The sequence below is a fragment of the Hevea brasiliensis genome, chromosome 9 (assembly GCF_030052815.1).
Source record: "Hevea brasiliensis isolate MT/VB/25A 57/8 chromosome 9, ASM3005281v1, whole genome shotgun sequence".
In the NCBI taxonomy this organism is placed as follows: domain Eukaryota; kingdom Viridiplantae; phylum Streptophyta; class Magnoliopsida; order Malpighiales; family Euphorbiaceae; genus Hevea; species Hevea brasiliensis.
Genome location: NC_079501.1, coordinates 21378889 through 21395179, shown reverse-complemented (window position 1 = coordinate 21395179; position 16291 = coordinate 21378889). Strand labels below are relative to the sequence as shown.

General features: G+C 31.4%; 1 protein-coding gene across 1 annotated transcript; it reads right to left on the bottom strand.

Annotated features, from left to right (window-relative positions):
• Positions 1–564: 564 nt before the first annotated feature.
• Positions 565–5234, bottom strand: LOC110670784 (amino acid transporter AVT6A). The gene is made up of 6 exons (XM_021832966.2): positions 4781–5234; positions 4164–4668; positions 3773–3925; positions 3273–3476; positions 2203–2668; positions 565–1005 (listed from the first exon to the last, which is right to left on the bottom strand). The coding sequence occupies exons 2-6, from the start codon at positions 4585–4587 to the stop codon at positions 867–869; spliced, it is 1386 nt and encodes a 461-aa protein (XP_021688658.1). The 5' UTR covers positions 4588–4668; positions 4781–5234; the 3' UTR covers positions 565–866.
• Positions 5235–16291: the final 11057 nt, after the last annotated feature.

Below are 16291 nucleotides of genomic sequence, written 5' to 3'. Positions count from 1 at the left end.
AGAATCATTGACAGGGTTAATAAATCGAACTCCCACCAAAGGAGCATGTGCTAAAAATAAAAAAAAAGCATCACAGACAAAATACTTACAAGTGAATTTTACAAATATTCATCAGAAAATTCATAATCTAAAAATATCTTATTTAAAGTAAATATCAAATTGAAAAATCTGTTAAGATGAATGAATGACCATACTAGACTAGGTAAAATTCATGACAAGAGTATTAAAGAAAAGAGAAGAATAGTGCCTATTAGAGAAAATGTAAGAGTAGTGCCAATTGAGGATAAACATACGGAGGCTCTAGTTAGACAAGTAAAGTATATTAGGTTAAAGGATAAAAAAAAAAAAAGAAATAGACTTAAACTGACTTGGAGGAGAGTATTACGACATGACCTAAAAGCATTACACATTTTCAAGAATTTAACCCAAAATCGTTTAGAGTGAAAAAAAAAATTTTATATAATCGACTCCAAATTTTTAGAATAAAGGCTTAATTGATTTGAGTCGTATCAAATTAGAAAATCATACTACAAATCTACAAGATTAGCTACAGCCAACAAAAGATGCACTGCAAATATATTTATATATCTTCATTTCTATAGTTTCATTCTGATCCACAAAACAAAAACCCAAAACAAAGCACAAGCCGCTACAACAATGCATACAGTAAGAGGTCCAGAAGGGTTTAGAGACCTTGGCTGTCTTTAGCTAAATGAATATATACATTTATCCAAGTACTTATTTTATTGAACTACATTACAACTTCCTAGAGAAGTTGCATTGGAAAAGATTCTGCTAATCAAGGTCTCTTAGCTAAAAGATGACCAACTCTTGGTTCATTTCACAGTATGGTGTAACATGACAGATCATTCGCGTGGTGAAGAACTCTTTTTAATCAACGCATATGCATCACTATAGATGGCCACCAAATTTGAGAACACGGCAAGGACAACCATGAAAATACATAAGATTTTGTCCTTCTTTGTTGCTATATTGTGGCGATCCCTGCAATGCAAAGGTAAAACACATGTAGATCAGCAATTATTGATTCAGCTAAAATCAAACCACAATGGACAATTTTGGCCCTTGCAACAACAATTCAATATCATTGGCTCAAGGTCATGCAGCCTACGATAAATTCTTACTGACAAGGTCTTAAAAATCCAGTGTTACAGATTACTTCTATCATGGGCTCAAGTTGAAATAAGGATATTGAATCAAAGTTTAACATCAGACCCATATTTCCAGTTACACAACAAATTTTCAAACTTAAAAGAAAATAAAGAACCACGAAATATGACAAACAAGATTTTAAGTCCTCATGTCTAATATTTCATTTACCTCAAAATATTCCATTAAAAGGATCATAGGGTTTGTGTGGCCAGCATAACTCTTGTTCATACCAAACAGTTCTCAAGTGTAACCAAATTTTGATTAAAAAAAAAAGAAGAAAAAAAAGGATAAGATTGATGTGATTGCAAATACTGTTAATAAAATTAACCAAAAATAAAAGAAAATAAAACTACTGGTTTTCATCCTCAGTTCTATACCAGTTCAGAAAATGATAGCAATCTCTCTTTTTTGTTTTGTTGAATCATATCAATCAAAATGGAGCTTTGAAGTATTAAAGTGACAAATATTATATAAAAATTCAATCTACAAATTAAAATCATATGCACAATACAAAATGATTATTCAGCTTATAGTTGCAAGAAAAGTAGTGATTTTGAAAACAAAGACACTCGATCACAAATATGAACTCACCTTTAGGATTATTAACACACTGGCACCACCATAGAGACTATGAATTATATGTGGTTGGCCAGTAGATAGCAACTTAAAGTTATTTGGCACAGCAGCATAAGGAAGCATTCGGAAGTCTTCAAACAATTGAAAATATAAGACAATTCTCTATGTGGCAATACACATTCAGTGGGATTAGTCCATTATTTTCTGTTCTATACTTAGTTTATTTTACATCACATGAAATTACAAGCCAATTACTTACTCTTATTTCAAAATGTAGAAGACCTATGAACTTTTTTTAGGTACATAGTATTGCTTAATCAACCATAAATACCCAGCCTAAATGGTCCTTATGCAAAGTACAACACGCCAATCAAATTAAGCATTGAAACAAATATATCAAAAAAGAGGACAAAAGTGAACACTTGCTATAAAGTAATTAAGTTGTAAAAGTACCTAAGAGTGATGGAAGCAGGAAAAATGAATCCAAGGCAAACAGCAGCAGTTGCTCCAGTGAATTGGAATGCATCCCAGATGCTTGGAATGAAATTAGCACCCAAGAAGATCAGAGCAATTAGTCCAATGGTGATTGATGCAAATCTCATATTTTCCTGATAAAGAGGCCGTGCTAAGGGAAATAGGAGGCCGTCCAAGTTGAGTCGCAAGGGATAGAAGACAATTGGGAATACAAGCATGAGATGAGCAGCATAACTAACGCGAACAGCATCATTAAGCAGGGAACTGTAAGGAATGCCGAGGTCAGTATCAAAGTTGGCAAGCACATCATCAAGAGTTCCATCACCAAATAGAAGGAATCCAAAAATGCTGGTCATTATGTACACAGTTGAGCATAAAGCAAGTGATGTTCGCACAACTGCTTTTATCTGAGTGGAGTCCTCAAGTTCATTATCTATGCTGTGAACTGCAATTGAAGCACAAAAACATGAATACTTTTCAGTTAAATGTTTCCAATTTTAAAGGTCATGACACAACACCAATTTAAAATTCTAACTCCAAAAGTGACAAGTAAAATATTATCAGTCAAATTTTATTAAGCCATATTTATTAACCAACACCATCAATTCAAATAGGTTTATGTGTAATTAATACTAAGTTCTGATAAAAGATGTTATGATGAAGAGTACCCTAAATTGCAGATGATGGTAACAAACATGAAACCCAGGCAAAGGAAAAATATAAAATGAGTCAACTTCACAACTACTAGCTTTGTTGTTTGTCATAACAGAAAACAGGCCAATTATTTAAGAAACAATTTAGAAATTGAGATTATAAAAGAACATGCTCAAAAAACTGACTTGGATACAGGTTGGGAAGAACTGGTGCTAAGCTGAAGCAAATTACTTAGAATCTGGTAATATTCAAGATGTTTAATCGGATATGTATTGAACAATGAAAGCTTCACTACATTGCTAGAACTATCTCAATATTAATCAACCTGTCATCCCACTTAGATTGATTGTCAATTTTAGGAAGAAGATGATTCAAGTAACTACAAATTTGCATACCATTGTAGTGGCAGATGTATGCAGTGACAAGAACAGGGACTACAGTGAAGAGTTTCCAAAATGACGTCAAATCTGTAACATTAGGTAGCAATCTGGGCATCATTATGCTTCCATTTATCAACTTGATAACAGTGATTCCCACAGTGATGACAAGAAACACAACTGCTAGAGCAACTGATAAGGCAGATGTGAATCTTAAAGAATCTGCAAACACAAAATGGCATGATCAATCTCCATATTACATTAGTAACTACAATTTGTATTAGAACTAAATTGCTGAAAAGGATATGAATTCCAGTCCACATGCCAATGCAAATGATTAAAAAAGGAAAGTTACTAATAAAGCAGGTCATCAGACCTCAATTCTATATACAAGAAGCAGCATAAAGAATCATTGGTTTTAGCATCTAAAACTGCCAGTAGATAAATTAACTCACACATAAGAAACCAAGAAAGAAGGTAACACATCAACCCCTTTTTGATCAAGACACAATACTAACCAATTCGTTTAAAGCAAGCAAGTGGAGAAAATATAGCAAGTGTTGCAATAAGAAGGATAAAGAATCGTCCAGTCCACCAGTGTTCCCCAAACCATCCTTCAAGCACACCGGCATGATGAAGTCCACTCGAAGATGTTCCAGACAGCACATCACCTTCAAATAAACAAATAGGAAAACATTTAACAATTTCAGTCCTCTCCACAAACATGAAAAACTATTTTCACCAGAACATGATATTCAAAATAAGAAAAATAAATCAAACAAATGTCCAACAAATATTGACATATTGACAAAATAAGGCAAACCGTCAGAAACACATGGCAAAATATTATATACACACGCACACACAAATATCAAATATTTTGAGGCAAATACAGTAATTAAGGCATACCAATGATAATCATGTACACAATGAGTATACCAACGTTGTTGATTAAAACAGCAACTTGCAACAATATCCTTCCATACTTCCCAAAGGCATCACCCATTAGTCCCCCATACGAAGCACTCTTCCCTGCCCTGCTAAACCTAAGCAACAACTCAATTGAAGCCTCTGTCAAGAAGGCCATAAAGATGATCATAGCAACCCCAAGGCCAAGGCCTAACACTTTCATGGTAGCAGGCAGTGCCATGATTCCAGCACCAACTATGGTAGTAGATAAGTTGAACACTGCCCCAGTAAAGGAAGCTCCATCAAACTCATCAAAACCAGCATCCTCCTCTTGACTTTTAGGCAACAAGGGAGCTTTCTCATTAACGGTTTTGCTCCTCCTTGACCTTCTCTCCTTCTTTGGAGCTTGATTTCCAATCGTCATCTTTTCAAAGTCTTAAAAACTTATCCAAATACAGATTTGATACTTTATACAGAATCTACAAAGCAGCTAGCTTATAATTGTCTGCAACCAAAATATCAGCAATTCACAAAACACAAAATTAACTTACACAATTCTACAATTCTTAGAGTTAGAAGATGAAATTCAAGTAAATTATAAACTAAATAGTACTCACCTGTAAAAGTGTATAGAAATCGAATTGGAGCTAAGAAAGTTATTTTATTCCATTAAATCCCAACAGCCCAAAAATAAATTATAAACACCAAACCCAAGTTCTCTAATATTTGTGTTTGTGAACCAATAAATTATAAACACCAAATCAATCAATTGACAGGGATAAAGCTTCAATCTTTGAAGACCCAGTTAGCAGGAATGAAGATTTAGGCAAAAAGAGCAAGAATTGACAGAAACCCAAGAACCATGAAAAGTAGCATACAAGATAAAGATTGTGTTAAGCCCTCAATTCTCGACGCTTAGCTTATAATTTATAAACAACCAAGAGAAAGAGGGCCACAGGCAAGTCTTCTGTATATACGTTTGTACGGAAGGTCTACGGATACAAAGAAAATGACCAGAATGCAAAATACTGTGAAAATTCACACCCCCACGATGATGGTAACATAGACCTCGGGGATTTTTTTCTGTTGGGTTTACTCTATGGTGGGCGGTTTGTTTTTTATCACTGTAAAAAAAGAAGGAAGAATTTTTTTAATAAAAGAAAATTTGTGATATTTTTAATGGTTCTATTTAATGGAAGCAATGACAACCAATGATGATTCCTCCATGCCTTTTGTTTGGTGTTCATGGATCTGAGTTGAGTTTTTCTCCATTTAGGATTCAGAAAATAAATGGAGGGTCCACCTTTGTCTTGTTCTTTCTCCCTTCCCTAAAATAAATAATTAGGCAATTTATAATTGTCTCCGAATATAACAAAACTAATAAATTAGTTCTTAATTTACTTTACTATAATTAGTATTTAAAGCAAGGGTATCAAATAATTTATAATTATAATTTATATATAAATATTAAATTTAATTAATTAAAGTAAATATTAATTTTAATACTAGTTTAATGAATTTAATAGTAAAAATATTTATTATTTAAAAACTATTATATTTTTATAAAAAGTTGCATATTTAATTAATCTAATTATATTATAAAATATTAAATTAATTATTTAATTAAATATTATAAAAAATAATGTAATATTAATTCTTAAAAATATGAATATGTGAAAATATTATTATATTTTAATATTTATCCTATTTAAATTTTAATAGTATACCTTTTCTAATAAATAATAGGATTTTTTTTTAATAGTAACTAAGAATAAAGCACTAAAAGCAATAAAAATTGTGTTAAAATTCAATAATTCATAATGATATATATTTTTATAAATATAAATGAAAATCATTTCCTTTTTAATTATTTTGTATGTTCCTTTATTTATATTTTTATTTATTATAAAGAGATTATAAATATAAAAAAATAAATTAATAAATTTTAATAATCAATTATAAAATTTTGACTTTAGAATAAAAAAGTCATAAAATTAAAATTAGAAACATTGAATGGATTGAGACTTTAAGTTTTAGTCAAATTGAAATTGATTTCTTTTTCAAAGACATGATTTACTACTTTTTTTTTTTTTAAAGAAATGTAAATTTATGATTTTTTATTTTCTTTCATAAGATTTTATTGTATATTATGATAGAAAATATAAGTATGATTAGGAATTTTAAATTTATTGAAGCTCTAATATTAATTTAAATAATAAAAAATAATATATAATTATAAATAATATAAAAAAAATATGTTTGTATATTTATATATATTATAGAATTATACATTTTATTCCTTAAACTTTAATTCCAACAACAACAATTAATTATTTTTTAATTTAAAATAATTCGGTCATTAAAATTTTATTTTATTAATAAAATAATTTATATTTATTTTATATTTAAATAATTATATAAAATAATTTTATATAATTATTTAAATATAAAATAATAATAATTTAAATATAAAAGGATTATTTTATTAATACAAAATTTTCATGAATTAAATTATTTTAAATTGACAAATAGTTAATGCAGATGGCAATGACTAATTTATAACGAATTTAAGACTAAATTGTTACTAAAATGAGTTTTGCTATAACTCATAAACTTAATTATAAATTATCCTAAATAATTAAAGGGTATTTCATATTAAATATTTTTTAAAAAATTTATAATTTTGAATAAATAAATATAAATAAAAATGTTTCTTTATAGATTAAGGATTTAGATGAAAGATAATAATAATAATAATAATAATAATAATAATAATAATAATAATAATAATAAAAGCTAAAAATTAAGACTTAATGAAACTAACTATTTATTTTATTTATTTTAAAAAATATTATTTAATCTTTCTATTTTTATTTGTTAAACTATTTAGTGTATTTATTAAATTTTTTCATTAATTAATAAATTTAAATACTAGTAAAATTATTATTTGTCTCTCTATTTTAGCAAAATCAATTATTTTATTATTGTATTTTGAAACACATTAATTAATTTATATAATTTAATTCTAATATCTTTTTAATATCTCTTACTATTTTTTATACCTAAATTATTATAATATTTTTCCTATTATTTTTTTATTTTTCTCTTTTTATATTTCTTCTTTTGCACCCACGTGCTTATCTCCTCATTCTCTCTATTTTTCATATTGGTTAAAAAAAAGGCACAATTTGTCTTTGTGAAAATAAGAAAATTAATTCTTCTATATTTTTAAGTAATTAAGCGATAACGATGCCCAATAAATTAAGTAAAAATTAGAAAATTTTAAATTTGGTCAAAATTTTTATTTTTATTTAACAATATATATATATTTTTTAATTTTTTAAAATATAAAAATTAATTAATTAATTTTAATAAAATATAAAATAAATAATAATATTTTTTAAAATATATAAATTAATTAATTTTATTAAAATAGATAAACTAACTAACAAATTTGTGAGTTTAATGAAAGAAGAAAAAAATATTTTTTAATATATATAAATTAAATAATTAATTATATTAAAATATATAGACTCAATAATATTTTCTTTTTAAAAAAAGCAAAGTATGGTAAAGAGCCAACTTTATTGGCGTCAAAACAAAAATCATTACCAAACGCATTAATGAATCTATATTGGAAAAATCAAGCCTATTGCTACTATTAGGGCTATAAGCTTTATCATATTAATAATATGTCGTCTTTCGCTATTAAATTAAATTAAAATAAAAATATTTTTATAATAATGAGATCAAACTTAATTTTAATTTAAATTAAATTAAACGTTTATAATAAGTTCAAAAATTAATTGCCATTTTTTATGTATGTAAAAATTTTGAAAAATATTATATTTTAAGATTGAATTACTAATTCAATTACTCAAATTTTCAAAAAAGAATTTAAAATATTATTGAGGAAAACTCCCCTCATGTATTGATGCTAATCCAATCCATCCATCTCTTCCCTTATAATACAAGAAAGTTGACGTAAAGTAATAGTTCATGTTTTTCACGTATGCCATTCGCGAAGCTGTCTCCATTGATACAACACATTTTATTTTATTTTTTATTTTTTATTTAATAAGCAAAACCTTAAGGTGGTGGCCATGTCAGCAATGTTAATGTCATCTACTAGACTTCCAATTTTCTTATTATTAGTGAAACTTGCCTTCTTTGTCACCTTAATAATTAAATCATGGATTGTCTGATTGTAATTAAACTTGTGGCTATAGTTGCACCATCTGTGACAGATTAGGAATCTAGGCCAAGAAATTTATAGGTATCTCTTTCAAACAATAGGTTTTAATTAGCTCCTCTCATTAGCAATTTTGTGGTTCATGAAGAAAGATCTAGGGTTATTTTATTGTGAAATCAAAGATTAATTAAAAAAATAATGGGTTTATAATTTTTTTAACGTGGCAAGTGACCTCATGAATCTTGATCATATTCTCAATTGGGTTTTACTTTGTGGTTCTCAGTGAGTATGGGCTGAGAGAGTGAAATGGTGTTGTGGGTCCAACAACCCATTAGCCCTTGAAAAGTTGCTTTGAATATTTCACTAATTGCAATGGCCATTATTATTTTTTATTTTAGGGACAGACGTGGAGACACGCAACCGCTAATAGCCAACAGAGAGGCCACAAATAGCGACTAAGTGCTTCGATAAATTATATGATATTTACTGTAATTTTATGTATGATAGTTTATATGGAATATTATAACTCAAATGCTTTATTTAAAATTAATGTATGATAATATATCTTTCTCACACTAGACATGACTATTTGTAACGTGAAATTTGTTAGTAAATATATATGTGAGTAGTCTAAAAGTAAGGTAAATTTTAATATCATGTTAAGAAAACAAATCATATCTAATTTTATTCTAAAAGTTAGTGTAAGAAAAGCAATTTATTAAATCTTATATATAACTTAAATACCTTATTGTAAATTAATATGAGATAATATATATGTCATGATCCGATTTTATGAGTTGGATCGGTATTAGGACTTCAGTCGATATAAAGCTCCTGACACTATTCCTAAACCTTAACTAGGCCCAAATTCAAAGCCCAAAATAGATAAAAAAAAATCAAATAAAAATAATATAAATCAATTTAGGCTAGCTCAACTCAGATACTAGCATACATAAACCATTTAATTTTCATTACTTAATAAAATAAAAACTTATGCACTGATATCACAGTAGAGTTTCAATAATCGAATAAATAGATAAAGAAATAAACATAATAAAAACTACTAATTAAAAAGCACAACAATTTATGGAAAAAAATACGGGTCAAACTCAAAAAATAAACTTACTCTTCTTACAATCTGAAAAAATATATGAACAAGAATGAGTGTTCGACTCAGAGAGTTTAGATAATAATTATAGATGTAATTTCTATAACTACCTTAACTATTTTATGAAATGCACATCTATCATATATAACAGATAATTCACTAAATATTCACACAATAATATAATTTTGAGCTATTCACGCATCTAGTGTATCACATTAATGCATAAATATGAGAGTTGATTCACTATATAGGTATCTCAATCTAAATCCCACTAACTAGCTTAATTTAAGTTAGACTTTTACTTAAATCTAAATGCGGGAGTCAACGAGATTAACTCAAAACCGTACCTCACCCTGACTTTCCATATCTAGAAGGATCGGATTCTAGTGAGACTAGCTCAATTCGCGACTATCCATCTAATTCGTATCCATCATATGTTATATATAACACTCACAAAGTTTCAAATTATCCTCAGGGCAGCAAATATAAGTAATCATCAACAATTAAATATGCAACAATAAGAATGCTCATAATTTATTTAACTAAGTATGTAAATATATTTATAAAATACATGAGCATGTTAAAACATAAATAATATTAAAATTATAAAAAAAATCAATATCTAACTCATAGATTAGTTGATTCGACTGTAGTTAGTCCAGCTAGAAGGAGAAGATGGTCGACCCGATCACATTTGCGAATTCTGCTACCTGAAACACATCCGAAATGTATGAAAACCTTAATATTGACTATAAGCATGACCCCTTTCCGAGACAGCCTGCTGGACACCTAGACTGAGTGATGAGAATCAAGCTACATCCATGCCAAAGGATTTTATCCAAGGTCCAATTACTAGAGTTAGAGCTAAATCACTTTAGAATTTAATTTGTGAAATCTTAAGGAGCAAGGATTATAAGCTGGAATGGCATGAAGAAAATTATAAAGGATTAAATTTGATGAAAATTAAGCTTAGAAGTGACCAGGTGTCAGGTGGAGCATTAGGTTACATGGAATAAACTGTGGACATGCATGTACCAGATCCAACCCATGTACATGCATCTGCTGGCACCTTTTTTGAAAGAATATTCCTTGCTTTTATAACCACCTCTCTTTTGGACTTAAATGTCCTTATTTTCTACTGTATTAAATTTACTTTTTGTAAGGAGTTTTTAATCTTTTGATAGATTAATTTTTGTTTGGACTTAAAGCTCCTTGCAGCTGTTATTAAAGTAGGGATATTTTTGTCTTTAGCTTTGGAGCCAAGAGACTATAAATACAAGTGTAATGAGAGAGTGGAGGACACACTTTGAATATTAATGAAAGATTATTTCTGCTCCTTTAATGAGTAAATTGGCTGTTGCCTTTGTTCTTGTGAAGCTCATTAATTTGCTGAGATTTCTATCTTGCAAGGTTTAACGTGCATAATATTCTTGGTTTATTCATTCTCCATATGAATTAGGTCAAGAATCCCATTTTTGATATTTTCTTTGAATTACACAACAATCTGATTGTGCTGGTTCAAAGAATCAAATCCATACATCTTGATTTGGTGCTTTCCATATTGTTCCTTTAATTCTTGAATATGGGTTTTCAAGTTACCAATTACTTGAAGGTTCACATCAGTTTTGGTATCAGAGCAAAGGGACGCTCAAATAAGGTAGATTCTCTATTTGCTTCTTATTCTTTGTGTTTGTTACCTTCTTCATAGTTGTTGTTTGGCTCTTGGGGTTTAGTTTGACCTGTTTGTTTAAAAATTTGTTTTGTTGAGTTTGTCTTAGGGTTTTGGGTTAATCAAGCCAAAGCCATTATTCTAGCTATCCATCTTGCTTCCTTCATTTTGATATCAAGCATGAGAGATTATTTGGGTCATTGAGTTCGACTTACCAATTTGGCCTGAAACTGTACCAGCATTATTTCGGTATGTTTAAGATGTTGTGTGTAAATTTTGGGGGTTGTTTGATATTGTTTGCCTGCTGAACCAAAATTTTACGGCAGACCTGATCAAATCAAGTTCACATAGTAAATAGACCAAAAAATTCATGAAAATTTACAGGGTGTTTATACCCCATTTCAGTAGTTCCCAAATTAAATTTCAGCTTAAAATTCGTCCGTTTGTGTGGGAAACCAAAATTTTGCGGCAGAATCGATTAAATTAAGTTCACATTGTAAATATACCCAGAAATTTCTGAAAATTTTCTGGGTGTTTATACCCCATATCAGTAGTTCTCAAATTAAATTTCAGCTTAAAATTCATTCGTTTGTGTGGGGAACCAAAATTTTGCCGCAGACACGATCAAATTAAGTTCACATAGCAAATCAGCCCGGAAATTCCTGAAAATTTACAGGTTGTTTTTGCCACATTTGAGCTATTCTCAAATTAAATCTCAGCTCAAAATTTAACCGTTTGTGTGGGGAACAAAATTTTGCGGCAGACAAGATTAAATTTGGTTTACATAGTAAACCTGTCAAGAAAAGCCTGAAATTCTAGCAGCAATTAGTCAGTAATGGGTTGCATTTGCCTACTCAATTTCAGATCAAAATACACTCGTTTGCTTGGTGATCCTAAATTTATGCAATTCTTGGTGTGTTGTGTGAACTGCTAGTAATTGTGATAAGTTGGTGGCAAACTTGGATATTTAAGCTTGATATCACTTCTTTAGGTTGTCACTTTTCCAGCTTATTACTATTTTATTTTGGTGTCTTCTTTCTTAATTCCTTATTGCATTACATTTCCATGCTTGAGCTTTTCTTTTCTTAACTTCTTGAGTCACATTATTGCTTTCTTGATTACTCGTTTTGATACGTCTCGTTCAAGAATTTTATTGTGTGTTAAATTTTTTGTGAGTACAGTCTTGGTTTGAGTTACTTGAGTTTGATAAGAACTTGTGGACATAGCTAAGAGAGGTAAAAGGCACAGAGTGGTGAGTTCATAAGAGGGGAAAAACCTTGTTGAGTTAAACACGAGTGGAGTGTCCCCTGTTGAGTGTAAACACGTAAGGGAGTGAGTGAGGTGTTTTCTTTACACTAACCATTTTCTTGCAGGTCTGAAAACATGTTTAGAAGGGGTGATGGTAGTGAGGGGGAAGGTGAAAATCCATTCTACATGCAGGCTGTCAGACAACAATTTGAAAGAATGAATGTTGTGTGCAATGGAATCATAGATAGGTTGGAAAGACTGGAGCAAAGAGATAGGCAAAATGAAAGAAGGCCAAATAGGAGGGATCTCGTACCTCCCGTAGTTGAATCTGATGAAGATGAGGTTGATAACTATGATTTTGAGGTTGAAAGACCTAGGAGGGGTAGGTATGAGAGAAGAGCTGAAGATAGGAGGAATAGGGATAGGAGGATAAGAAGAGAGGAAAGAGAGAGGAATAGGGTAGATGACAATATCAAAAGTATTAAAATGAGCATCCCTTCTTTCCAAGGGAAAAATGATCCAGATATGTATCTTGAATGGGAAAGGAAGGTAGAAGCTGTGTTTGATTGTCATCACTATTCAAAGGAAAAGAAAGTAAAGTTAGCAGCAGTAGAATTTATTGATTATGCTTTGGTATGGTGGGATCAAGTGTTGATTAGTAGAAGGAGAAATTATGAGCAATCAATTGCAACCTGGGGTGAGATGAAAACTATAATGAGGAAGAGATTTGTTCCTAGTCATTACTATAGAGAGCTACATTAGAGGTTACAAAGATTGACTCAAGGTTCTAAAAGTGTTGAAGATTATCATAAAGAAATGGAAATTGCTATGATTAGAGCAAATGTGGAGGAGGATAGAGAAGCCACCATGGCTAGATTCTTGAATGGGCTAAATAAGGAGATTGCTCATATTGTTGAGTTACATCACTATGTTGAGTTGGAGGATATGGTCCACATGGCTATGAAGGTAGAAAGGCAACTTAAAAGCAAGTCAAAATTTGGAGGAAATGCAGGTACTTCTTCATCTTGGAAGTCTAACTGGAAGAAGGAGGATAGGGAAAAGGCTGTTAGCAAATATAAGAAAAATGAGGAAAAGGAAAAGAAGGTGGAGAAGAAATTTGTAGAAAGTAAAGGAAAGGAGGTTGCAACTACTCTCCGAAATAGAGATGTGAAGTGTTTTAGGTGTTTGGGCAGTGGACACATAGCTTCTTAATGCCCTAACAAGAGAGTCATGGTCATGAGAGAAAATGGTGAGATAGAAACGGAGGAGGAAATTGTTAATGATTCCACATCTTTAGGGGAGGAGCATGCAGAGGTGGAATATGCTGCTGAAGGAAGTGCTCTAGTGATTATGAGAGCATTAAATACTCAAGTAAAGGAGGACGTTGGTGATGAATTGCAAAGAGAAAAAATTTTCCATACAAGGTGTCTTATCCAAGACAAAGCTTGTAGTGTCATCATTGATGGGGGAAGTTGTGCCAATGTTGCTAGTACTATTTTGGTGTAGAGATTAGGGTTGAGGACTTTGAAACACCCTAGACCCTATGAATTACAGTGGTTGAATGAATGCGGTGAGGTAAAAGTAACAAAACGAGTGCTGATTTCCTTTGCAATAGGAAAGTATCAAGATGAGGTTATGTGTGACGTGGTTCCAATGCAAGCTGGCCATTTATTACTTGGCCAACCATAGCAATTTGATAGAAAGGTGATCCATGATGGGTATAAAAATAGGTATTCTTTTGAAATGAATGGAAGGAAAATCATTTTGGCACCTATGACACCAAAACAGATTTATAAAGACCAAACAAGGCTTAAGCAAGCAATGGGTGAGGTAAAATCAAGAGTGGCCGAAAAGAGAGCAGAGAAAAAAAGGAGTGAAAAGAAATTGACTGAAAATGTTGTGAGTGAGCAAGACAAGGGTGGTTGTGAGGAAAGAAAAGAGTGTAAAGAAAACATTCCAAGAGTGCTTGAAAAAGGTGAAACTTCGGCGCAAAATGAGAGTCAATGGAAAGAGGGGAGAGAAAATTAAGCTTGTATGCTAAAGGAAGAGATGTGAGGAATGCCATGTTTGCCAACAAGCAAATGTTATTAATTGTGTTTAAGGACTCTTGTTTATCCACATCTAACCTTGACCCCAATTTGCCTAGTGTTGTTGTCTCCTTTTTGCAGGAATATGAGGATGTGCTACCTGAGGAGATGCCAGCTAGACTACCAACTATTCGAGGGATTGAGCACCATATTGATTTTGTACCTGGAGCAGTTATTCCCAACCGTCCAGCCTATAGAACTAATCCTGAAGAAACCAAAGATTTACAAAGGCAAGTTGAGGAATTGCTAGCTAAGGGTTACGTGAGATAAAGTATGAGCCCTTGTGTTGTACCTGTCCTTTTGGTACTAAAGAAAGATGGCACATGGTGCATGTGTGTGGATTGTAGGGCGGTCAACAAAATCACTGTAAAGTATCGCCACCCTATACCTAGACTGGATGATATGTTGGATGAACTTTGTGGTGCTTGTGTTTTCACCAAAATTGACTTGAAAAGCGGATATCATAAAATTCGCATGAAAGTAGGAGATGAATGAAAGACTGCATTTAAAACAAAGCATGGACTATATGAGTGGTTAGTGATGCCTTTTGGGCTAACTAATGCTCCTAGCACTTTTATGAGATTGATGAATCATGTGTTGCGTGCTTTTATTGGAAAATTTGTTGTTGTTTATTTTGATGACATATTGGTTTACAGTAGAGACATGAAAGAACATATGCATCATTTAAGAGCTGTATTCGATGTGTTAAGAAAGGAAAAATTATATGCTAACTTGAAGAAATGTTCTTTTTGCATGGAAAAGTTGTCTTTTTTGGATTTGTCATTAGTGCTAATTGTCACGACCCAACCTATGGGCCGGACCGGCACTAGGACCTGGGCCAGCTTAAAGCCCCCGAGGCCCGTAGTAAGCTTAACTATTCCTCAAATCCATAACTAGGCCCACAATTTAGGCCCAATATGCACATAAAATAATTTAAATCAAACTGTTATAATTTCATTTCGCCAACTTAGCCTGTAAATTTTCGAAACTAAAATCGAGGAGCCCACTCAACCTCATACCTTATTTACAAACTGTTTAAATACCATACAAATCTTCATTTATTAATCTCAAAAATTTAAATTAACACAACCTCCACCAAGGTCCACACTATTTCTAACACATGCGGAGTTCTAGATTTTAAATTTATAAAAGATAGTAAAACAATTAAATAATCGACATTAAACCTGAGAGGAAGAAAACAGGTTGCTCTGTAAAATAACTCATCCTGTGGCCTGGAAAAATATTGAACATGAGTGAGCGTTCGACTCAGAGAGTAAAATATCAATTTTAACCATAATCTCTATAACTATCTAGAACTAATGCAACCTGTGGAGTGAAATGCAACATCAGCAATAAATTCACATCATAGCATCAAAAAGGTAATTTGGAGCACTCACGCACCCTGTAGCATCAATCATAATATATGGGAGCTGATCCCCTATACAGCTCTCTTAAATCCAACCTGGTGCCAGCGAAGAACTCAGCTCGGACTTCCACTTAATAACCAAATCGAGGGTCCCAGCGAAGAACTCAAGCCGTGACTACCCCTCGAAGGATCGGGTCCCAGCGAAGAACTCAAGCCGTGACTACCCGTCCTATCCATAGTCCACACCACATCACACGCACGCCAACGCACGCACACTGCTCCAAATTACCACAACAACATCATGGCACTTTAACAGTTATCAATGCATCATAAATCGTGCCTAGAGTTTAACTACATAAATATATGCATATAAGTGATGCATGGGCATGCTTGAACATATAATAATAGTGAAATTACAATTAAAATTAATATTTTACTCACAGTACACCGATGACTAT